Source organism: Berghia stephanieae, chromosome 1 (assembly GCF_034508935.2).
Source record: "Berghia stephanieae isolate SIO BIC M18660-M18661 chromosome 1, UCSD_Bste_1.3, whole genome shotgun sequence".
Classification (NCBI taxonomy): domain Eukaryota; kingdom Metazoa; phylum Mollusca; class Gastropoda; order Nudibranchia; family Aeolidiidae; genus Berghia; species Berghia stephanieae.
Genome location: NC_088360.1, coordinates 112,200,687 through 112,226,633, shown reverse-complemented (window position 1 = coordinate 112,226,633; position 25,947 = coordinate 112,200,687). Strand labels below are relative to the sequence as shown.

The window sequence follows — 25,947 nt, the reverse complement described above, 5'->3', positions numbered from 1 at the left end:
ACTTTTTAAAAAACTCATTGGACATTGGGTCCGCTGAATGAATGCGTTCGTGTTCGTGAGTGATCTTGAGATCGATCCCCATACAGTGGAGCTACTGTGGAAACAATGAAAAAGAAGAAGGAGGAGGGGAAGAAGAAGAAAAATAGGAGGAGGAGGAGGAGGAGGAGGAGGAGGAGGAGGAGGAGGAGGAGGAGGAGAAGAAAAAGAAGAAGAAGAAGAAGAAGAAGAAGAAGAAGAAGAAGAAGAAGAAGAAGAAGAAGAAGAAGAAGAAGAAGAAGAAGAAGAGAAGAAGGAAGAAGAAGAAGAAGAAGAGAGGATGAGAGAAGAAGAGAAGAAGAAGAAGAAGAAGAAGAAGAGAAGAAGAAGAAGAAGAAGAAGAAGAAGAAGAAGAAGAAGAAGAAGAAGAAGAAGAAGAAGAAGAGAGAGAAGAAGAAGAAGAGAGAAGAAGAAGAAGAATGATGATGAGAGAAGAAGAAGAAGAAGAAGAAGAAGAAGAAGAAGAAGAAGAAGAAGAAGAAGAAGAAGAAGAAGAAGAAGAAGAAGAAGAAGAAGAAGAAGAAGAAGAAGAAGAAGAAAGAGAAAACAAAAGTTGGATGTGATCTACAACAAAATAGAGAATAAACGCAAATTTAAATGTCAAATGTTGTGTTTGTACAATGTAATGTTTTGTTAAAAGGTGATATGGCGGCTAAGGTGATATTTATACATGTATGTGTTTTGTGAGTCAATTATTTGGAATAGTTTTAAATAAATGTATCGAGACTGTTACTCTTTATAGATTATTCATCAAATATTTGAAATTTTCAATTATCTCTCTAATTGTAGTATAAATTTTCAAGCCCGTGGGCATTCGACCCCCCCCCCCCCCCCCCCATCCGCTCCCTCCCTCTCCCCACCTAATCCCCCTTTTCCGCCGCCCTTAAGATATTGAATAGCATTGTTTGCTTTCAAAGACGAAGAATGATTATATTACAGGTTGTGGAACTGCGAAGCGGACAGCATTTTTTCTACCAAATTCCATCGTAGGAGTTGTCAATAAAATGTCAACATAATACATAATATCGATGCTATTAAAAAAGAAAAAAAGAAAAAGATTACACCCTTCCGCTACGGTATCATTAGATACCGTCGCCTAGGCATTCCATGAAGAAATATAGATAATCCATCAAACAAGATTCTGTTGTCAACAGGAATCACCCATGTTGTCCAAGTGAGCAAATTTGGGGGTTAATAATCTTGCCCAAGGAAAAAAACTTCCTTAAGCGGGACTCGAACCCGGGACCTTCCTGATCACAGTGCAATGCCTTAACCTCTTGCCCCCCCCCCCCCCCCCCCCCCCCCGCGTTATTATGCCAACACCCGCCAGCCGAACACGACGTATCAACACACAAAAACTATGTGTAACCGTGAGCGTTTATAGTAATCTGACTGATAGAATTAAGTGAGAACTGATAATTCAAATGGCTGTCTAAAAACAAAAACAAAGTGCAGACTGACGTCAACTTCTTTCCTTCTACGGAAAAAAAATCATTTATAGCATCAATGAGCAAGATATCATCTGGGAAATTTTGTTTGATGGCATTTCTGTTGTGTTATATTTTCTTTGTGAAGTATGACTTTATTACCAGTTTCTCACTGCATTGACTCATATTATCTTCCTTTAAATAACTTTATATACGACATCAGAGCACAAGAGGCTAGAGATAAATATTTTCAAAATTAGATGAGATTTCAATTGTAGTTTTATGTGGTGCCGTTGAAAATAAGATGGTTAATTTATCGTTTTAAGATACAAGTATCTTAATATATTAACAGTTTGAATGCATCCGCCTAGACTTTGCCTCGTTCATCACAGTTTGAATCTAAACCTTTATTGTCCCAGCCAAATCTATTACTTTTCCGACTATCAGTTGTAACCTAGAGATTTTTATTTTGTCATAAAAAAAAACAACAAAAAAAAAAACGAAAACCGGAGAGAAAGAGAAAGAATGATTGAAGAATTTAAAAAACTTCGTATAGCATGGCTTTAAAATCGGGAGTGCGTTGCATTTTCCCTTCGGTATTGATGCTCAGGGGATCGTTGACATTTATCAGGATTGATCTTTAGAATCGATTTGAACGACCTTATCACTGTATAGTCTTACGGGCATAAAAATGTAGTACTCTTAACACTCAAACACACACAACTGACACACACACTCACACAAACACACACAGACACACACCATCAATTGCGATTGTGCGAGGATGTATGTATGTGTGTATGTATGTACGTATGTGTATATAAATATATATATATATATATATATATATATATATATATATATATATATATATATATATATATACATATAATTGTGTTTTCGCTGAGACAGGAATATTTACAAAGACATTTAATGTATTTCTAATTCCAAACTGTCATTTATTGATCTGATCAATAATTCTTGTTTTCGATTACCTCTATTTTCTTGTTCTTCTCCTTCACCTCTTCATCTTCTTCTAATCCCCCTCCCCTTCCTCTACTCCTCTCCTCCGCTTCCTCCTTACCTTTTTCTCCTTACCCTCATCCTCTCCGCTTTCTCGTCTTCTGTGTGTGAGTGTGTGTGTGTGTGTGTGTGTACGTGCGCGTGTGTGTGTGTGTATGTATGTGTGTCTCGTCAATCCCCCTCCTTTCTCTCTCTCATTATTCTCTTTCTCTCCAAATAGCATGTTTCTATTTCGCCTCCTCTTCCATTGTCTATGTCTCCCTCCCCCCCCCCCCCCCCCCCCCCCCCCCCCTTCTACTTTAAACATTTTCTCTTTTATATGCTAATTCTCTTCTTACACTACACCTCTCTCTCTCTCTCTCTCTCTCTCTCTCTCTCTCTCTCTCTCACTCACACACACACACACACACACTCTCTCTCTCTCTCTCTCTCTCTCTCTATCTCTCTATCTATCTATCTTATCTATCTATCTATCTATCTATCTATCTTTAAAGCATATACACATGCACTCACATAGACACACACACACACACACAGACACACACAGACACACTCTATCTCTATCTCTCTCTCTCTCTCTCTCTCTCTCTCTCTCTCTCTCTCTCTCAAGTATAGACACATGCACTCACACACACACCCACGATGGATTGGACAGAAATACCCAAATGTGGTACTCACTGGGCCGGCTATTTAACGGTCCAACCAACCATTGCTGTTTGGTTTATTCCCCTACCCCCTATGTTTCTGCTATAATTTACAAGATATACACGGTTGTTAATAGATCCATCAATTTCGGTAACTTTCCATACATCAGGGAACTTTTGAGCATCTACACTCAAGTAGACCGCCCCAACGACTCACGGGGTTGAGTTTGTGAGTTCGTGAGTGAGTGACTGATTGAGTTAGTGAGTGACACGAACTCTGAAACTGACACCGAAAGTGTCGAGAATCGCAAGACCCTTTTAAAAACAAACAAAATATATCTCTTTTATCTTCTCTACTAATTACTTCCTCTTAGTGAGCACATATAAGGATAATGCACACAGAAGCATGCGCACATGCGCATGATCACGCACAAACGAGTGCTCACACAAGCACACAAAGATGATAAATACTATAGAACAGGGATTTAGCCCCCAGCTATTATGTCTTCTTTAGTAATCCATATCAATAAAGAAATTATGCTGGGGACCGTTCTATGAAGGATAAAGTATGTGTACGAAACAGTTTTATAGGCAAAATGAGAGACAAAACGTATTTTATATTTGAGAAGAGCTCGAACCTTGGTGCATATATTGGCAGAACTCAATTTTGGGCCTGTTTTAACAGTTATAATGGACAATATTTTGCGTTGGTTTGAGAGTATTTTCATTACAACAATGAGCCCATAATAATTTGGATTATCAGTCAGACCTGCATATGAGATGGAGGTTAAGAAGGGGATCCAGTCAGGCTGGAATAATTGAGGAAGGTAACTGGAGTTTTGTATGAGAAACGATTTTCCAGAAAGTTGAAGGAAAAATCTATACATCTGTTGTAAGACCAGAAATGTTGTATGGATTAGAGACAGCAACTACGACAAAGAAACAAGATAAAGAAGTTGAGGTGTCAGAAATGAGAATGTTGAGATTGTCACTTGGTTGGACAAGAAAAGATAAAGTGAGAAATGAACGGATTCGAAGGTTGACTGAAGTGAAGAATGTATCGATAAAGATGAGAGAAGATGGATTTAAATGGTTTGGACATGATAAGGGACGAGGGTGGGAGGATGTGGGAAAGTAAGTATTAGATATACAATAAGTAGGAAAGAGTAAAAAGGGACGCCCGAAGACTAGGATGGATGGATAGGGTAAAGGACGACGTGAAAGGGCTGGGCCTGGATGAAGATGATGCAATGAACCGAGATGCATGAAGATGTGGCATTCATTATGGCAACCCTGCAAAATGCGGGATAAGCTAAAAGAAGAAGTCAGACCTGCAAATATGTACATGCCGGGTCGAACCTATGATATAATCTACAGGAAGTTATATTTGAATCATGAATCACAAAACAAAGGACAGAACAACTTGTTGTATTGTTTTTAACTGTCTCTTTTTTTTTTTTCCTTTTTTTTTCTTCTATTTTTTCTGCCTTTTGTTGAATATTTTTAAAAATTGATAATCGTGTATTTTTTGTGTTACTCTTTGTTTTGATTTTACGTTGTTCTGGTTGTTTTGGGGTTTGTTTTTTGTTGTTCTTTTTTGTGAGTTTTTTGTTTTGTTTTTGTTTTGTTGTTTGTTTGGTTAGGTTGGTTTTTTTGTTGTCTTTTTCTTTTTATGTACGAGTGCTACGTGCACACACACACACACACACACACACACACACACACATGCAAATATGTACACGTCGTGCGAGGTCAATTCCATAAATGTTTCACTCCCTCTTAACTGCAAAACTACTTGATGCAGAATAATGAAATTTGGCACAACTCTGCATTAATCTCATTGTATGTGGTTAGTAACATTTTAAGCACCTGTGTTGAATGAATAGAAGATGATCTTCATTTTTCTGTTGATAGTTTTGAGAAACAAGAATGAACCTCGCCCTAAAAATGCACGTTAATAGCAGGGAGTACTGAAGGTCATGCACATATTCTTCTTTGAAATACCTGGCGTCATTTTGCATTGGCACTGATTGGCAACGCCTGATACTATAAAATGATTCTTCAAGGAAAGTTGAGACCAGCCATCAATAAGAAACGGCCAGGTATCTTGGAAAAATGTGTCATCTTCCATCACGACAATGCACCAGTCCACAAATCAAAACTGGTGAATGAGCTGTTGAGCAATTATGAGTGGGATGTATTGGAGCATACACGCTATTCTTTAGATATGGCTCCCCGTAACTTTTTGCTATTCCCAAAGACGAAAGAGAACCTCTCGGGACAAAGATTTGAATCAGCAGAAGACATTATTTTTGCAACAACAGAAGATGTCAAATAGCTGGACAACTCCTTTTACGTCACCGCATTTAACAGCTCAGCCGGTTACAGAGAATGGTGAAGTGTATTGAAAATGGCTGTTTCTTCTTTGAATAAATAATATAATGAAAGTAATTTGTGCCAAGTTTCAATATCTTGTGTCACTTTATCTCTGGGTTATAGGGGAGGGGAACTTATTTATTGAACGGACCTCGTATTTTGTTTAGGTTTCGTTTTTTTAAAGTGTTAATGGGATATCGTTATTTTTTAAAGAATTTTTGTTCTTGTTCGAATAAATGTGGTCGAAACAGTTTTACTGGTAAAATGAGACACAAATCGTCTTTTATTTATTTGAGTAGAACTCGAACCGTTCAAAGGTTTATCTGTAACAGGTAGGCATTGTATACGCTTTTGTTTTTTTTTTATTGCCCGATTCCCCCCCCCCCCCCCCCCCCCACTCCCAACCTCCTTTGCCCCCAAAATCGAGAAGCTCAACACAATTCTTGTGGAACTGGTCTCTTGCACTGCTTCAGCGGAAAACGAGAAATCAATCAATCACATTAAAGTAGCATTTCAATTTTGTTATGAAAAACTTACATCTAATCAAATTACAGGACTTGTAGCATAATGGAATTACCTTGGGCCGCCTGCTGGGATGGGGGAGAAATGGGGATTCAGGGGTTGGGGTGAAGGGGGCGCGTCTCAAGGGAAATAACTCTTGTAGATGGAGATAACAATAGCGTGTTGCTGCTTTAGGGTTAGAAAATTCGAGTAATATGCGCAAAGCTTACGGTAACTAGATAAATCAAATAAATTTTAATGTTCCGCGATGCACAAAACACGTGTATCAATGCTGATAGCATAATTCATTCTTGGTCTCCACGCACTGCCCGGTCTGACATACAACGAGCCAATATTATACAATCACTAATATGACCGTATGACGTGCTGCGGGCCAGTGTAGGCCTACCTATATTTGGCGTTGTAATGTTTTGTTGATGTAACCAATTTGACAATTCTTAACATTTAGCCCGTTACCTAACCATGTATGTCACATATTAGGTTGCCTGGTTTATGGTTTAGGATAACTCAGTTGGTAGACTACTCACTTCACATGCAGAGGGATCGGTAACAATCTCCAGTGCAAATGTAATTTTTTTCTTTCTGATCCCCTCCCCATCCCCTGTCCAACGAACACTGCGTGGGTACTGGGTCTGTTGGATCTAGCGGAAAGTCTTTTTTTAGACTGGGGTTCTATCCAAAGAATAGCAAATGACAGCTCAATACGCCCAAGAAGATTTTTAAAATAATCATTTGAGTCAAAGGATGATAGAAGTACCTCTAATTTAAGAAAAGTTTGCAAATTCTATAATATCAGTCTTTAAAAAATAGATTTATAATTTGTAGATTTATCATTAATTCTGTGCTTGTTGGCAAAAAAGTAACATGGGCTGTACTGAACAATTTTGACCCCATCTCCTATTTCTCAAAATTATTTAGTATTAGTAGTATAGTTGTGGTGGTGCTGGTGGTGGTAGTGGTAGTAGAAGTAGGAGTAGTACTAGTAGTAGTAGTAGTAGTAGTAGTAGTAGTAGTAGTAGTAGTAGTAGTAGTAGTAGTAGTAGTAGTAGTAGTAGTAGTAGTAGTGTAGTAGTAGTAGTAGTATAGTAGTATAGTAGTGTAATAGTAGTTAGTAGTAGTAGTAGCAGTATAGTAGTAGTAGTAGTAGTAGTAGTAGTTAGTAGTAGTAGTATGTAGTAGTAGTAGTATGTGTAGTAGTAGTAGTAGTAGTAGTAGTAGTATGTAGTAGTAGTAGTAGTAGTAGTAGTAGTAGTAGTAGTAGTAGTAGTAGTAGTAGTAGTAGTAGTAGTAGTAGTAGTAGTAGTAGTAGTAGTAGTAGTATATGTTACTAGTGTAGTAGTAGTAGTAGTAGTAGTAGTATTTAGTAGTAGTAGTAGTAGTAGTAGTAGTAGTAGTAGTAGAGTGGTGGTAGTAGTAGTAGTAGTAGTAGTAGTAGTAGTAGTAGTAGTAGTAGTAGTAGTAGTAGTAGTGGCGGTAATAGTAGTAGTAGTAGTAGTAGTAGTAGTAGTAGTAGTAGTAGTAGTAGTAGTAGTAATATAGTAGTAGTAGTAGTAGTAGTAGTAGTAGTAGTAGTAGTAGTAGTAGTAGTAGTAGTAGTCGTAGTAGTAGTAGTAGTAGTAGTAGTAGTAGTGGTAGTAGTAGTAGTATTGTACTAGTGATAGTAGTACATCTAAAACGCACTCATACAATGGAATGTCACGATTAAATTTTAGCTCATCAATCCGATTTGCAGATAAATTAAGACTCTTACGAATAGGCATTCATTTATCTTAATTATTATGTATTGTCGAAATTAACATAGGTTGAGACGAATCGTTTGAGCCATCAACTATTAAATTCGGTAAATATCTATTTATAAAGCATGTCATTTATGAAGACATTGTAAAGTCAATAAAAATAAATATTAGTAAATCGTTTTAAAAAGAATGCCAAATAAGTTGTAAAATTAAAATAAATCGAAATTAAAATGTATTCCTTATTTGTAAGAATATGATTTAAAATATTAAATCACATGTTATATATGGCTTACAAAGGAGGTAACTCTTTATGTGTAAACTGACATCAGTGACTGATTTTGTTTTATTTATGAAGAACCTTCAGTATTTGCGGAGAAATATAAGCTATTACGAACAGACACTTGTCTATTTTAATTATTGTTTCAATGTATTATAGGTCGAAGGAATCTTTTGAGCCATCAACTATCAAAATCGGTCCAGAAGGCGATTCCCAAGGCCAATGTCAAAATAAGGACCGACCATTATGGCCGATATTCAGATATTCAGATAATAGACAGATAATAGATAATAGGCAGATATTCTAAATAATCTTTCAGTCAACGGGTGATAGAATTACCCTAAATTTAAGAAAGGTTTGCAAGTTACATGTATAACAATCTGTAAATAATAATTTTATATTTTTTTTAATATGTCAATAATTCTGTGTTCGTTGGCAAAAATGTAACATAGGCTATACGGAATATATTGGAGCGACTATTACTGGGTTAGTGGGTGGATTGGAAAATAAAACAAATTGAAGGGACCTTTTTTTTTTACGCTGACGACTTACACTAACAAGAGATTTCAGAAAATAACTAATTCGGTTTCTGTCATTATGACACTTTGAGAAAAAAAATAACACATTTTTAAATTTTCGTCAGAAAACTATTCCTTCAAATATTCACACATGAAAATGACGGAATGAATCTTAAATATGAATAACAATAGTGAAGATTTGAGAGATTTTGACAAGAGGAGAGTCATTTTAATCAATTAAAAACTGAAGGACGAGTGAAAAATTAAAAAATATGTTGTATTTTTTAAACAGAGTACGATAGTATTGTACGCCGACAACACGCTTGGTTTATCATTGTGGACAGTCAAATATTGCTGGGAATGTCGACCGATTAACATGGCGCTCAATCTGTCAAAAGGTCTCAAACAATGGGACTCAAATTGAGGTCTGTTTGACAATTATGGGGTGGGGGGTAATCTTTATCTATTGATATTTGAAGTAAAAGTTGATTTGTTTTTGCTTTTTTTTGGGAGGGGGGGGGGGGTTCAAAGTGAATAGATTGAGTTTGAAGAAGCTAAAATGTAAAGAATATCTATGATCATTTAGATTTTAGATTCAATTCTCGTCCCCTGGTTCACACCGACATAAAATAATTATTAAATATGAACCTTTATATAGTGCCTCTCCAAGAATGTGCTATGCTCAATGCGCTACACAATTTTTCAGTTATATCCCCAGCAGGTCATATGAATCTATACATCCCATTTCGTTCAATACCTGTTAAGTGCCTTTTTCGTCCTAACAAACTACAATATAACGTCACTTTCTGTAACAAGGTACTTATTGACACATGAGTTGAGTGGGTAGTGTGTGTAAAATGCCTTATCCAAGGACACAACATCGGGACTAGAATTTTCGACGATAACTGTCACCCATCCGGCCACTAACACGCTTAATATTGCTTGAATTCTGTGAAAAGACAGGACACTGTACCGCTTAGTCACCAAGCAACACACAACAAATCCATTTTGTTAAGTCCAGTCTTTCAGATATATTCACTTTTCTATGGGTCTTATATAACCCAAACTGATGTGTTTTGTTATCTTTATTTGCTGTGAAGTAAATCCCTTTTTTTTAATATTTACTTAGTTGGAGGCGAAGTGGCCGAGTGGTAAAGGCATTGCACTGTGACCCGGAAGGTCCCGGGTTCGAGCACAGCTTCAGGCACTTTCGGTTTTTTTCCTTGGGCAAGATTATTAACCCCCAATTTGCTCACTTTGGACAACATGGGTGATTCCTGTTGACATCAGACATCTTATTTGATGAATTATCTATATTCCTTCATGGAATGCCTTGGCGACGATATCTTATGATGTCGTGGCGGAAGGGCATAATTTAATTCAATTTCATTTACTTATTTAACTACCAAAAATTCCATCTAAAACTGATATCGGTACCAGAGGGAGGTGGGGGAGAGAGGGAACACGAAAACGTCCGAATATGAATTAGAACCCGGATCGCCCACTGCCTTATCTTTCCTCCTCAAAAACAAAATATTGTCATCAATGGCAATGACAAAAAGGAAACAATTATTGTTCCGTTAAATCAATTAGTAAAGCAAACATCTCACAAACAATGGGAAGAGTTTCGACCTCAGAATATTATATCAAGGTTATACTGCCCCCCCCCCCCCCGCCCCTTACCCACCGATCAGTGACCGCTAAATGGATTGCTAGGTGCGATCGGAATCATTTTGCGATAGACTCGCGTCTTATCCAGAAGACAGAAAGTATTGTTATCATCGGTTTAACACTACAAAGACCGGGATAAACTCCTGTTCCACTGGCATTAACGCTCTGAGCCAATACTTTTGATTTTCTGATCCAATACTTTTTTTTTTTTACGATAACTACTATGTTACTAGCGTGCATCTTGTGTGAGTGTGTCTATGTCAATATTGTATTGTTATAAATGTGTAACCAAATGACAAATTGCCACTTTTTTGGGGACAATAAAGATGTATTATTATTATTATTTTTATTATTATTATTATTGTTATTATTATTATTATTATTATTATTATTATTATTATTATTATCATTATATTATTATTCATTATCTTATTATTATTATTATTATTATTATTATTATTATTATTATTATTATTATTATTATTATTATTATTATTATTATTTAACTCTATCAAAATGTGTAACTCATGAGTTAGAGAAGTTACAGAAAAAGTTATAAGAAAGAAATGGACGATAGGTATTCAAGCATAAAAACACTTAGCCGTCTAGGTGAAAGTGTTGAAGATTTAATATTTTTTAAAAATTATATTTCCATAAGTTTATTAAATAAATGCATTTGTGATGTAATGGCGTTTTAAAAAGATCGGAGGAAAGTGATCACTCTTCTGTACATTAAGAACGTCAGTCATTAAAAATGCACGGCTTACAAGCCAGTGTCAAGTTATTTCGTTCACAGTTTCTTGATATGTCTCTCCTTGAAATTAAATGATCATATCATCCATTCCATTCTAGCCCTTTGAATTGAGTGGATTTTACATTTTATAATTAATCATTTCCCTCGGTGATCGCTGTAACCGGCCAAAACAATTGGCAAAAACACCTCCTAGATTGGACATGTACAACATTGGGTTGTTGTGTCGTCACAAATCGATACCAGCAATCCCTCCCCACCCCTTTTACACGAATACGATACCCCCAGCTACTGAAATATTCATACGTTGAATTCCATTAGGACGGGCTCGGGCTGTTACTCCCTTATCGGTACAGCTGGTCGATACTGTCGGGTGTTTGTTGTGACGACTTGATAATTTCATTTATGATATGACTCCATTAATAAACCATCGGCATCATTCGCCTGGTTGCTTTGCCTTCTCTCGTTATGTCGTTTGATGAAAAATACAAACAAATACTGCAATCATTTCTTTTCCGTTTGCAATTCATCAAGCGTCGTATCGAGATCCATTAGAACAGAATGAGTTTGACATTTAATCCCTATCGTATTCTCACCCGTTTCATTTCAGGTATTGAACTACTGCCCAAAAGATATGAAAGCGGACTTGTGTGTCCACCTCAATCGGAAGGTTTTTCTGGAGCACCCTGCCTTCCGGTTAGCCAGCGATGGCTGCCTTCGAGCGCTTGCCATGCATTTCAATATGACGCACAGTGCCCCAGGAGACCTCATCTTTCACCAGGGGGAAAGTCTTGATGCCCTCTGCTTTGTGGTTTCAGGATCTCTGGAGGTCATACAGGATGAAGAGGTCGTAGCAATTTTGAGTAAGTCCACGTGTTAATGGTTGCGTTGTATTTATGGTGTATTGTTATGTGCACCTTCGACCTTGACTTTACATTTTGTGTGTGTGTGTGTGTGTGTGTGTGTGTGTGTGTTATTGTTGTTGGTGGCAGTAATATCTCTCTCTCTCTCTCTCTCTCTCTCTCTCTCTCTCTCTCTCTCTCTCTCTCTCTCTCTCTCTCTCTTTATTTCTTTCTTTCTTGCTTTTTACCTCCTTTCTTCCCGCTTATATCTCATTTTCATGCGTAACACAAGATAATACATTCATTCCTCGTTGTATCAACTAAACCCAAAATTGCGTCCTTTCCCTTTTTACACACCAGGTAAAGGCGATGTTTTTGGTGACAATTTCTGGAAAGAACAGACTATTGGTCAGTCAACCGCCAACGTGAGAGCTCTGACTTACTGCGACCTCCATGCCATCAAACGAGATCGTCTATTGGAAGTCCTGGACTTCTACCACGCCTTTGCAAATTCTTTCGCAAGGAACTTAACACTGACGTATAACCTCAGGCATAGAGTAAGTAGTGGTATATATTATTTAGAAAATTAAAGAAAGAAAATTGAGCTTTTATATAGAGCAATATCCACTAAATGTGCTCAAAGCGCTTTAAAAGGGGTCCCGGGCCAACAGCAACATTTAACATTTAGGACGGGACATGACGCCTGTTAGGCGATGTTATTATTTTTTCGGACAGAGTCAACGCTGTTAACTGTCAGGTACTCATTTTACACCTGAGTGCGATGAGAGAATGTGAGTAAAGAGCCTTCTCCAAGGACTCAACTATGCGCCGAGCAAGGCTCGAACCCAGGACCTTCCGATCCGAAATCGAGTGTCATACCACAAGACCACATGGCCGATGGATGGATGACAAACTCAAATGACGAACTCGAAGAGGAGTGGATGATGATGATGTTGATGATGATGATGATGATGATGGTGATGATGATGATGTCTGTGGTAGAGGATGCGGCGGCGGTTGTGATGTTGGTATTGGAGGTGGTTATGGTGGTGTTGATGATAATGGTAGTTGTGGTGGAAGCGATGATGAAGACGACGATAACGAAATACTTTATAAGAATTATTGTCAAAAACCAACACAGGTGAACTTATAGAATTCAAAGGTATCCAAAGTAGTCAGACCAACGATGGTAGAAGGAAAGCAATTTATATTGATACATGTATGAATTCAATTTTACCTACCCTGAAATTTTAAACCATAATTCACAAACTGTAATACAACTCCTCATTTATAAATAAAACACTGGTTAGTATATCCCATCATTGTTTCATTCCTACGTGCTTAAAAAAAATTTTTAATGAATAAATAATTAAATAAATAATAATTTTAAAAAAATAAAAATGATTATTTAAAAAAGATAAAAATAAAATAAAATAATATAGATATAGCTGGAACCACGTAGCGTTCTCAACAAATTATTGGAGCGGATTATTAACTGTTTGTTCTCATCTCGTTTTTTACATATTCTCCTACAACATTGTTTCGTCCAGAGTTCCTGGAGTCCTCAGAGAGACTGATTTTAGGTGTCTGGGACACCTCAAAGTTGATCATAAATATACTTGAAATATTTTCTAAATAGCACCTTTTATCAAAAAGTTGAGCACTTATTATCCCATGTTTTTTTTTTGTTTTTATAATTTATACATATATATATATATATATATATATATATATATATATATATATACATATGTATATATATTGTGTGTGTATGTGTTTTGTGTGTGTGTGTGTGTGTGTGTGTAAGCTCGAGTTGTGTTAAAGCAATGGATGAAAAGTCTTGTAATTTCTCTTTAAACTGAGATGTTATACAGATTTGGGTTAAGTTGGCCTCACATTTAAAAAAAAACAATTCAAAGATTCAACACCGAATTATAGTTTCATAAATGATTTTTTTGATAAGTGGCGGAAAGAGATTTCTTATATAATTATTGTTTTTCTTCAGATCATTTTTCGTAAAGTGGCAGACGTGAAGAAAGAGAAAGAATTGGCAGAAAAACGGAAAAACGATCCGCCCCTCGATCTTGCCAACGACCACCCGGTCCGAAAACTTATCTCTCGTTTTCGGAAAATTAGCGACACTAAACACGAGGTCAAGGTAATCAATTCTGATGACGCTGAACATGGTATGACGTCAGAAATACCAGACGGCGACGTTACCAAAGATTCACGGCCTGGAAGTGGAACCAGGATGATCACTGTGTCTGAAAATCCCGAAAACTCATCAAATAAGCAACCACTCCGTCTTGGAGGAGGTTCTTCGTCAAAGTGGGGCGCTCTTCTTGGAGGTAAGTCTGCGGGAACCAGCTTTGGTGAGAGTAGTAACACACACTCAAAATCAGTCGGGGAAAAAGAGAATTCCATTCCGCTTAACGATCTTTCCCCTAAGATAGAAACGAGGCTTGTGGGCACTGAATCCACAAAGCCTGTATCTAAGCCAGTATCCAAATGGGGGAGACTAATGGGAAAACAGCCACAGGAGCCGATAGAGGAAATATCGGAGGATGAAGTAAAAACCAACCTCAAGAAAACCGACTCTACGGACAGTGGTATTTTAAAAAGTAACAATAAACTCGACCTTGTTGGTCATATTCTTAGTTCTGACGATCATGTAACATCTGTGCATACGAGTCTAAACATAAACAACACCAATATTCTAACCAGGGAGACAATGAGCAACAGCAGCAACAGCACAACACTCTCCACCGGTAATACAACTATGGCAGCGGCTGTTGTGTCTGGTGGCCTGTCTGCAGCAGAACAACACATGCTGACATCACTCTACGATATCCGGTTGGAGATTAAGGAGGAAATAGATAGTTTACGTCAAAAAATGAACAGAATAGACGAACACATTTCCCAGGTTCTCCGATTTTTCTCCCCCGCATCCACCCCGTCGTCCTCCATCTCCACCTACCCGAGTTCAAAATTCAACTCGCCACACAACCTCACTTCCTCCAATAGTGCGGATGAATCGCCCAAAAACTCTATTTCATCTTCGCCGAGACATGATGAGATTAATATTGGAGAACATAGTTCTAACATTCCTAGTGGGGACGATATAGTTACGCCTCTAAACATTTCCACAACGGTGAGTACTCAGGAAAACCAAGCGTTGTTCCATCAGAAACAGCTTCAGGCACAGCGCCGTCGACACCATCGCCACCATGCTACTGAGGATAAATCCACAGATGACCATTTCGGCGAATCGAAGGAGACCGGCAACAGACAAAGCCGACCATCCGATGAAAACCATCGAAGATCTTCCAAATCATCAAACAGCAGTAACGAAAGTCAGAAAACAGGTTCTGGCACTCCTGAACCCGTCCCGGGTCGAGTGCACGGCAGTACACAGGCTGACGTCACAGACGAGGATGTGGAAATATTATGAAAAACCACACCTTTACACATTATGTTAATGTTGATGTATATAAAATAAGCCCTAGAGAGAAGACGTTGCAAAACGAAGATTTTTAAAATTGTTCTTGTGATATGGACTGCTTCGTGAACAACATTCAAAATGTGCTGACGAATGAACGAAATATAATGTGTTGATGAATGATGACATTTACCCTCACTGTGATTCATTATTTTTTCATATTATTATTATTGTTATTATTATTATTTATGCTATCAAGTATGCATCTATAATATCTTGTTGAACTTTCTATGTTATTATCATTCAAACTTATCATGCGAACTGATATAGTAATTTACAACTCTTTCGACTCAATAATTCATAATGCTTTTTCCTGCTGTATTTGAGACCATATCGTTTGGTTCAGTTGGGTTGTTTTGTTGTTACAACTTATAACGTACAGTTATAGAAAACGTTTTGTTTTGTTTTCATTTGCCTTTTTTTTTTTCTTTTTTTTTTGGGGGGGGGGGGGGGAGCGGGAAGGGTTGGGGTTTATTATTTTGTTTTCTTTTCTTGTTTTTTGTTTGTTTGTTTGGGGTTGTTTTTTTTAGGTTTTATAGATTTTTTTTTCTTTGTTGTTGTTGTTGTTACTTTTTTTTTTTTGGGGGGGGGGGGGGGGGTACATTCTGGCGATAATTTTTTTACTCCAACTATCGATGGATTAAGATGACCCACAGATTGTCAATAATTTTTAATTCTAAAACGTCTTTGAAAGAAGTATCAGGTCTAAGAATCTTTTATAACGAGTTGACTATCATCGATATTTGGTGTACGGCAATATCAACAAGGCCAATTGATATTGAAAGCATAATCTAAACAATACAAAAACAAACAAAAATAAAAACAAACAAAACACGCTGCCTGATAGCCTGTCTGATGGGATTACTAATGTTTGAAAAAATACCACAGGTGCACATTATTATTTGCGTCTGTTTGATCGAATATTTTATGGTATATTATTAGGATGATGGTTCTCCTTTTTTTTTTAATAATTGAATGGTGCGTGTCACCTGTATCCTCTTCGAATATGGAAATTCCTTTTTTTAAATGCCTGTGTGGTTATCTTGCTTTTCACGTGGTTATGACTGCATAATGACATTTACTGTTTTGACCGCCATATACCAATGTCAAAAGGAAAGTGCTATGGAAGCCCTATAAGAATGTTGGGACAGACTCGCCTTTGCACATTACTATTGTTTCAAAATGGCACGCATCACAGGCATGTATAAGGGGTACAGATTTTCGTAAACAGGTGCATGCGTAAGCTACTCAGAAAAAATGGATGGATAGAATAAAAAATGAAGAAGTATGGAAAAGAACACAGCAGAAACCAGTGGAGAGGAAATAGGAAGAAGACGATGGAGGTGGATTGGACACACGCTTAGAAAGAATGACTCAACTATAACAAAGAAAGTATTGGACTGGAACCCTCAGGGTAGAAGATCAAGGGAAGGCCACGAGGAACATGGAGAAGAATTAAAGAAGCTGATATACAGAGAAGTGGTAAGACCTGGAATGAGATAAAAAAGTTGGCTCAGGATAGAGAAGGATGGAAACTGTTTGTCTGTGGCCTATACCCTGACCCAGGGTGAAAAAGGCAATGATGATTATTGTTTCAAAATGGCTGGACAAGAAGAACTAATGTTTTTGTTTTGTTTTTTGCCCATCTAGGCTATATACAAAATATATGTGCCCATCTTCTTTCTCTTCCGTCGACAATATGACATGCTTGTTTTGTTTCGTTGTTGTTTTTATTTGGTTTGTTTATTTTTATGTTGCCATTCGTATCGTTGCCAAATAAACATAACCCTTGATTCTCTTTGGTCAAATTGTCTTATTGAAAATATGGCAGGGTAGTTGTTATATATGGTGAAAGGGAGTGATGAAGGGAGTCGTTTATACACCAAGAATTATCACGGTCTAATGATATGATAAAGTATTTAGATCATGAAGTATCATGTAGATATAGTCTTATCCAAACTATCTATTTCCTCTTTATTCAATTCCAATTCATCCTCCTCGCAAAGCATCTTTGGGTTTTCATCCCGATGTAATCGCTTTTATGATGACTTTTGTTTTCTCCACAATGGATTTTGTGATTCTCATTTGTTGACATCTTGTATTTGAAATTATTTTCTCCAACTCCATGTTAAAACAAATCATTCGGGTTTCAACACGTGAAGGGGAGATAAGACCCAACTTACACAGCCTTTCACAAAATTTCATCTAACACGTGATAAATATTCTGACATTGATGACGTCACTGACAGTACCAGCCAAGTTATTTTTGTCATTTAGAAAATTTGCTATTTCAATAATTTATCATGTATATCTGAGCCATGCCGGTTACCTAATTGGCAGTAGCGTTCCTGCGATAGAGCGGTTGATATGAAGCCCTTTCTAATGTAACTATTTCCGCAAGTCTAAAACTTATTCAAAGGTAAGGAAAACGTGTTCAATGAGTCATCATGCTATGCGCAACCTCTTTTTAAAAATTGAACTTTAAACTTAATATATCGCAATCCTGTTAGACATGATCCTCCCATCAGATTCCTCTGCGGGCCGCAACTGCTAATGAATAGAAACTCTCTTTAATTGGTCTAGTTTGATTAAGGGTCTCCTGCAATTTTTAGTCACACAACTATTATCCTTGCAATTGACATGTAAATCATTATCTTTCTAAATACCATATTGGTATCCATAGCAATGGCATTTTTGTGTTGAAAGATGACAAGTGTGCGGTGCATTATTGATAGTCCGATTTATCTTTATGACAATTCCAACGAATCGATACACATTCCTCTTTAAATGAGCACTTACAATAATATCGAAAACATTTTACAATGAAATTTTAATAATTTCCGCTCTGTAACATTTTATTATCACAAGATAGGACCAGAAACAGAATTACAATTTTTAAACGTATCCGCGGTTGTTTACAGCAGTGGTATGTCCGTTTATTTAACATAAAACCAACGTTCTAAAAAAGAACGGTGTTTTTATACATTTGGGTAAATTTGTTCAAATGCACAATGTAATTGGATTTTTGTTTCCATATTATTTTTTGCAATATTGACTCTCAAACGGGCCCTTTATTCTCAGAAACTCAAATACAATACAGAATAGCCCACTTCTCTTTAACACAGTCAATAGCTGTTAAAAAGAGATGCCTTGATTTAGTTTGGCAGCAACAGGATGGAAAATGTCTGCACTATAAACCTGCGCCCACATTATTATTCAGTGAGATATCCTAATATCTATAATATATTGATATAATTTACAATTTCTGTATTTTATGACTGATTTATGGCCAAAACCATCTTTATTTATGTAACAATTTGCATTATTCTTCCAATATGTCTTACATTCCTTAGTGTATTACAAACTTTTGCATGCCATTGATGGTTTATTAAGCTTATTGGTTCAGTCTTGTCTTTTATCTCTATGTGTTGTCTCCTTACGCTTTCGGTTTTGTATTCGAAAGTCTCAGGTTTAAGAATTTGTATGAGTTGGTAAATATCTTAACTCTTCGAAATCTTGCATTAAATAACTTCGGGCCAAAGTTCAAAAAGGCGTTTTGTAAATATACAGCAGTGAAGTTCAAGCCATCTGCCGAAATGAATCCTGATGTTACTGCGAGTTCTACAGAATGATATATTCAATTTAATTTGAATCAGCATGGCCAGCATCGTTTTCATCGCCAGTTTCAACATTGGTATCTCCATTGATATTAGTGCATGATAGCATGTTTATCATCATCATCATCATCATCATCATCATCATCATCATCATCATCATCATCATCATTATCATCATCATTATCGTCGTCGTCATCATCATCATCATTATCATCATCATCATCATCATCATCATCATCATCGTTATCAATAACAACATCACTGTTATTTGTATCAAAATCATCATCATCACTATCACTATCAACATCACCACCATTATCATAATCATCATCGTCGCGTCATCATCACTGTTGACACCATCACCATCACCAAAACCAACAATGTTATCATCATCATCATCATCATCATCATCATCATCATCATCATCATCATCATCATCATCATCACCATCATAATCATCATTATCATCATCAACAACAACAACAACAACAACAACAACAACAACTACAACATCATCACCACCACCGCCTACACCGCCACCATCATGATCACCACCACCATCATCATCATCATCATCATCATCATCATTATCACCATCATAATCATCATTATCATCAACAACAACAACAACAACTACAACATCATCACCACCACCGCCTACACCGCCAGCATCATGATCACCACTATCATCATCATCATCATCATCATCATCATCATCATCATCATCATCATCATCGTCGTCGTCGTCGTCGTCATCATCATCATCATCATCATCATCATCATCATCCTAATAACCAACTTACTTTGTTGAATTTGTGGTACCTTGTTTTAAATTATTAATATATTTAATCCATAAAAGATTTTATTGTTATCTATGCACTCACCATGCCTCTTTGCTTTTGCCGTCTTACAAACCCATACTAGAATGAAACCCTATTCTTATCCAATAATCCACCGATTTTTTAATCTACTTTTTAAAAGTCGGTAACATTTGTTTCTTGTAAACAACTAGTATCTAATTCCATTATCAATATATAATAAACTGTGATTGAAGCCCTTTACACCGATGATTTTGTAATTATGTGACACGACATATAAATAAGAACTAATACCATCACGACAGAAATATATCAACGATACATAATAGAGATTTATCCGATGAATTTTTTTTAAAAATATATGAGACGAATCGAGGTAATCAAAGAGAGTGAGAGAGAGAGAGAGAGAGAGAGAGAGAGAGAGAGAGAGAGAGAGAGAGAGAGAAAGGGATATGTGTATGTGTGTGTGAGAGAGAGAGAGAGAGAGAGAAATAGAGAGGGGAAGAGAGAGGGGGAAGGGGGTAAGGGGGGGGGGGGGGTTGGGGAGAAAGAGAGTAGTTGTTGTGGTTGTTGTCATGGCGATATCTATTGGGGACAATTTATAGTGTAATACCAGATAAGATGCGCGGCTGGGAGATGTCTATCTTTTATAATAGTCTGCGAGGCTAAATAATAATGGGAGATAGATGAGAGAAAATGTGTTTTACAAATGTAGGTAGGTTGCTGATGAGGAAAAACAAAATTATGTTTGAAATGGCTATTGGTGGGCTTTAAATCGTGTCAATTGTTTGCATTTGTGGTTTCTACTTTTGGAATTTTAATATTGATTTTTTGTTGGTATGTATCTATGTGTTTGAACTAACTTTTAATAAATGTTTATGGTATCTAAATAAATGCACACACCAAAACCATTGCATAAGAATAAGACGCAGCATTTTTGTCGAAATGTCAACATCAGAATGATTATAGCAAGTCTTTTTAATGCATGTATTCATCATGATAACAATAGACTCAATACGACGTGAACATAATATCTGCAGGTATGATAACCGGACGCAATAATGGAGAATATTTTGCGTTAGTTTGAGAATATTTTCATTACAACAATGAGACCATAACAATTTGGGTTATCAGACCTACAATTATGTTCACGTCGACTATGTCATCATTCTTTATCGTAAAGGAGAAATTAAAAGCATTTTAAAAATTAAAGTATAATTTCAAACCGACCAACGTGAAATTATCATTATGCATCTTAAACCAGGGCCATGATGTAATATCATTGTTTTTCAGTTTTATTTCTTCTTAATCTTTTACACTAGTTCTAGTAGTATTTTATCAACCCTTTGGGCTGAGCGCTTCAAGGGGCTAATAGCGACGGTAGCCTTTGAAGATAATACAAAGACAAACAGTTTTGTCTATTTGTAGCTCATCCAGTTTACTGCCGTACTCTGGAAAAACATGTTTTAAACATTTGGTCATAAAATTCGTCCTTTAAATATTGATCGATGTAAAGACCCTCATCTTGGGCAAAAAACTCTCAGACCTGTGAATTCGAGAAGTTTTCTGGCCAATTTTTTAGACAAGTTTTTCCAGAATACGGCTGTTAACTGGCGTGGGGTAATTTAGCAGAGAGAGAGAGAGAGAGAGAGAGAGAGAGAGAGAGAGAGAGAGAGAGAGAGAGAGAGAGAGAGATGGGGTGGGGGGGGGGAGGAGGTTGAAGGAGTCACTATAACGATTATATGAACAAACCACCAAGTCGGTAACGGCTGAAGGTTGGTGGGGGGGGGGGGGGGGGGGGGGGGGGGTCAACGAATTAGCTTTGCAACACTCCGTATTTGACATTTAAAAATGAAATTTGAAACGACAGTGGATTCTGGTTATTATATTATGGTTTACTCTCCTGACTCGAGTAAATCTATTGATTCAACTATTGTATAGGGTTGGTTACTTTTATTTATTACAATCGAAAGTCTTTTGTTGATTCCACGGACATGAATCCGGAGTCAGCTGTAATTTGAGCCTATATATATATATATATATATATATATATATATATATATATATATATATATATATATATATATATACATAATATTAACATCTCTTATTTCTGTAATCAGGAACAGTTTCAGTTCACAATGTGAACACAGATCTCTTCCAGTCGTGTAAAAAGTAAAAATAAAATATCAGAACTCGCCATTTAATTGAATTTTATTTCACCTATTTCTTTGAACATACAACGTCGTCTACCGGTTCTTACCTTACACCCTTAGTATCCTATACTATTTTTATACCACAATCTTTACCGACCGTCTATGCTAACCATTTCAACTAATTCATTTGGAATCCATAATATCTTTCTTCTCTTCTTCAATGATCCAGACTTATTGTTTACGTAGTGGTGATATTAATATACTTTAAGTCACTGTAAACATTTATGCCACTGTTTTGTATACATGTTCTTCATTACACCCAGACCATCGTATCGTTTTTCCGTGAAGACAGCTGGATGGTCCTACAAGGGTTCGTTTGCTTTGTTTTGTTTTGTTTGTTTTTGTTTTGTTTTTCATCATCTCTGTCTGTTATTATGCATTTGGCTAGGGGTCCACCAGAACAAAAACAACCATTATGGTGAATCCTGCTCGCGAATCTCACAGGTCCTACGGGTGTATTTTTTTAAACAAACAAAATTATTTATTACAACATTACATTAATTCTGTACATTATGTTTACTATTTATTGATATTGGCATTCCATTTCTTTCTTTTTTTTTCAAGTTTGTTATTGTTTTTATCTCTCATTATGCATTTTTTAAAATCTATTTTTTAAAATTATTCCATTCATATATTAAACCCAACAAATTGCAGACAAGGGTCAAATACTTATATTATACTTATTTTGTTAAAATCTCCTATATACAATCATTTACTTCATTTTTATTTTTCCCATGAGGATAAAAGGAAGAGAAAAGTCGTATAAATTTAGACTTTAATTTGACAAAAATATTTTGTCAAATTCAGTCTAAGTCGCCATTACACCAATGTCACCTTTATTTGTCGAGGTTTAATTTTGAAAAGATCCTATTAGATACTTGTTTCGAACCGGTTCAATTTTACAATGTCAGTAATTTGAATTTGTCTACAGCTGTACTGCCGTACTCTGGAAAGAAAAAGACAATACATTTTGTTGTTTTATTTGGGGCTGAAAACTCGTCCTTCGAATATTGATCAATTAAAATTACCCCCATCTCAAGCCTGGATTTCAATGAAGTTCCAGGTTTAATTATTTTTGACAAGGTGTGGGTCATTGTAATCGATCGTTATTTGAAGGACACGTTTTCTGGCAATTTTTTTTAAAAATCGTGTTCTATTTGTTTTTGTTTCTTGGGGGAGGGGTTTGGTGTTTTTTGTTTTGTTTTTGTTTTCAGAGTACGCAGTGTAGTCCCGTTCTTGTGACTTTTTTCGCCCGATTGAAAAAAAAAGGGCTGGTCCGACTCGAGTGCATTGCAAAACTATGATCAATATGGCTTTTATACTATACGGGATATCAATCACGTTTAAAAAATTGATTAGTCTGTTTATCGAATCTATTTTGATAAACAAATCAACACATTTGCCTCAATTTTGAAGGTCTTAGCTTAACAACATGAGACTAAATTGTTGTGACACTAAAATCGCACAGTGAGAGACAGAGAGAAATACGTAAAGATCTTCTGTAATAAAAAGAATCTGAAGTTAAATCATGCTGGTATCTGTTGCGAAAAATTGGGGAGCAGGCGATGGTAGCTGCAAGACAGAAAATCCGAAAAGCTATGAGTGATTGAATGTCAGTGTCAGACAAGCAGATAAAAGAAATTCCACCCTAAAAGGAACAATGATTCTATCTGCTTTGTCAAGTACCGTAATATCATATTACACCTTTTAAATTTTTACCTCGCATCCCTCAGTCAGTTCGGTGTTTAACATAATGACAGACGAAAGTTTTAGTAGACTTGACTAATCTGGAATAGCCCTGTTTTGTTTTGTATTTTGGGTTTTAAAAAATTAAATATTCTTTTAATCTTCTCCAACGAAGACAGAATACAAATACGGAATCTGCATCGGTAAAATGGATAGGTTTTAATTTACAAGTCAACTTTTTTTTTTTCCAGAAAACAAATACCAATACACTGTAGTACCATATTAGACGAGAACAGAATTCATTTTAATAACCCCCCCCCCCCCCCTTCTCTCTCTCTCTCTCATTCTTGCCACATATGCTTAATCCTTTTCCTTTTCGCCATACACGTTGTTCATACTTACAACTACATGTAATGGTAGCACGTCTGACCGGTAATCAGAAGGTCTGAGGTTCGATTCCCAGTCGAGGTAGACTGATTTTTCGGGATGGTTTTTTTTTTTTTCTTGTATTTTTCTTTCTCGCTTTGCCTGGCACCTTTCTCATATCATCTTACACCGGTGCCTGCTCCTTAATTTCTTAATTTGATACTTACAACTACATGTATTTTGATTTTAGTATTGCCCGAAACGCTCAGCTTTGATGTCATTTAATCTATTAGAAGTAGAAGCCTATTCCTTTGTTCTCATACCAGACTCAAAAAAGCCTATTTTATCTCAACATTTAGAACCATAATGATTTTTCAAGTATTATAGTCCCACTTCCACTACAAATGTGACCCACCGTCTCAAAATGGTAATATGTTGGGGGGTTAGTTATACGCTGAATACTGAATTTATAGCCAAAAATTTCTTTAAAAGAAAAAAGAAAAAAGAAAAAAATTAATAACTTCCGATTATCTACCCCCCCCCCCCCCCCCCCCCCCCCCCCACGACATGTTTGCAGGCCTGTTAACCGAACGCAATTATAGGTTTAATTTAGCATTGTTGTAATGGTCACTATTTTTTGAGTTTGTTCGAGATTCTCACCATTACAACAATGAGTCTACAACAATAATCTGGATTATCAGACCTGCAAATAACTAGTACAAGTCAACCCCGACACAACACCAGGATGATGCTGTGGGATATAAATGGCATTCCATTGGGATCTGGAATGATCAGATTCTAAGTTTGGGTTGGATTTTTCAGTAGAGACTACTATTGTACTCTGTTCAATTTCAATCAATGCCAATTGCTTTGCTCTTTCATAAGCCTTTGTTAGCGCAGGTGAACACAAGACTTCAAAAAGACGGGATAGTTTCATTCCTCCTTAAGTTCGTTTTGATTTGTTAATTTTTTATGGAAGGGGATTATCCATTAGGAGCTAAGCATACGACATAAAAGACTCGGTTTTATTGAATTTGATATGAAAATATCGTAACGTGTTGTTATAATGGTTCCCAGATCTGATTGAGCAGCTTTTACAGGTAGGATCTTAATAATAATGATAATGATGATAATGATGATATTAATAATGATAATAATAAAAATGATGACGATGATGATAATTATGATAATAATAAAAATAAAAATAAGGGTTATGGCAGCCATGATGGTGAAAATATTATTATTATTATTTACAATAATAACAAAGCAAAACAAAAAAACAAAACTAAGAATAATAATATCATATTATTATTAACATCATCATTTTTATCGGCATGATCGTTGTTAGTATGATCATAATAATCATTATTATTATTATTATTATTATTATCATCATTGTTATTATTATTATTATTATTATTATTATTATTATTATTATTATTATTATTATTATTATTATTATTATCACCATCATATCATTCATTATCAGCAGCATCTTTATCAACCTCATCCTCGTACTTGTAATAAATTTTATTAATTTTAATCATTCAAATGTACAAACTGCACATCCACCAAAGTGATTTCATTCATTAAAATAATACCAACATCATCACTATGATACGTTTTTGGGTTCCAATTTATCTAGTTGCTTTGATAGTCTAGTTTCTTCTTTTCAATTAATTTATTCATTTGTTTGGTATACACTATAAAAGCCATGCATCATAGCGCTGGAGCTTACCCTCATTTCAGTATCTTTAATCGGACAGAATTGATACCCACTGGGCAGGTCATTAGTCAATCACAACAACGTACTTCCAGACCAATGCTGAACGACGATGTTTCCGGCCCCATTACACTTCATGGCAGGATTGACCTGAGACTGAGACACCTGGGTGAGCTCACTGCCCTCTCATGGTGGGCAG

General features: G+C 36.2%; 1 protein-coding gene across 1 annotated transcript in view; it reads left to right on the top strand.

Annotated features, from left to right (window-relative positions):
- LOC144962743 (voltage-gated delayed rectifier potassium channel KCNH1-like) overlaps positions 1-16,154 on the top strand; it is a 104,873-nt gene extending 88,719 nt beyond the window's left edge. Inside the window, exons 12-14 of the mRNA XM_078895963.1 lie at positions 11,592-11,844; positions 12,184-12,380; positions 13,829-16,154. Of these exons, the coding sequence (XP_078752089.1) occupies positions 11,592-11,844; positions 12,184-12,380; positions 13,829-15,274 (1,896 nt within the window). The 3' untranslated portion in view covers positions 15,275-16,154. The remainder of the gene's footprint in view (positions 1-11,591; positions 11,845-12,183; positions 12,381-13,828) is intronic.
- The last annotated feature ends 9,793 nt before the right edge of the window (positions 16,155-25,947 follow it).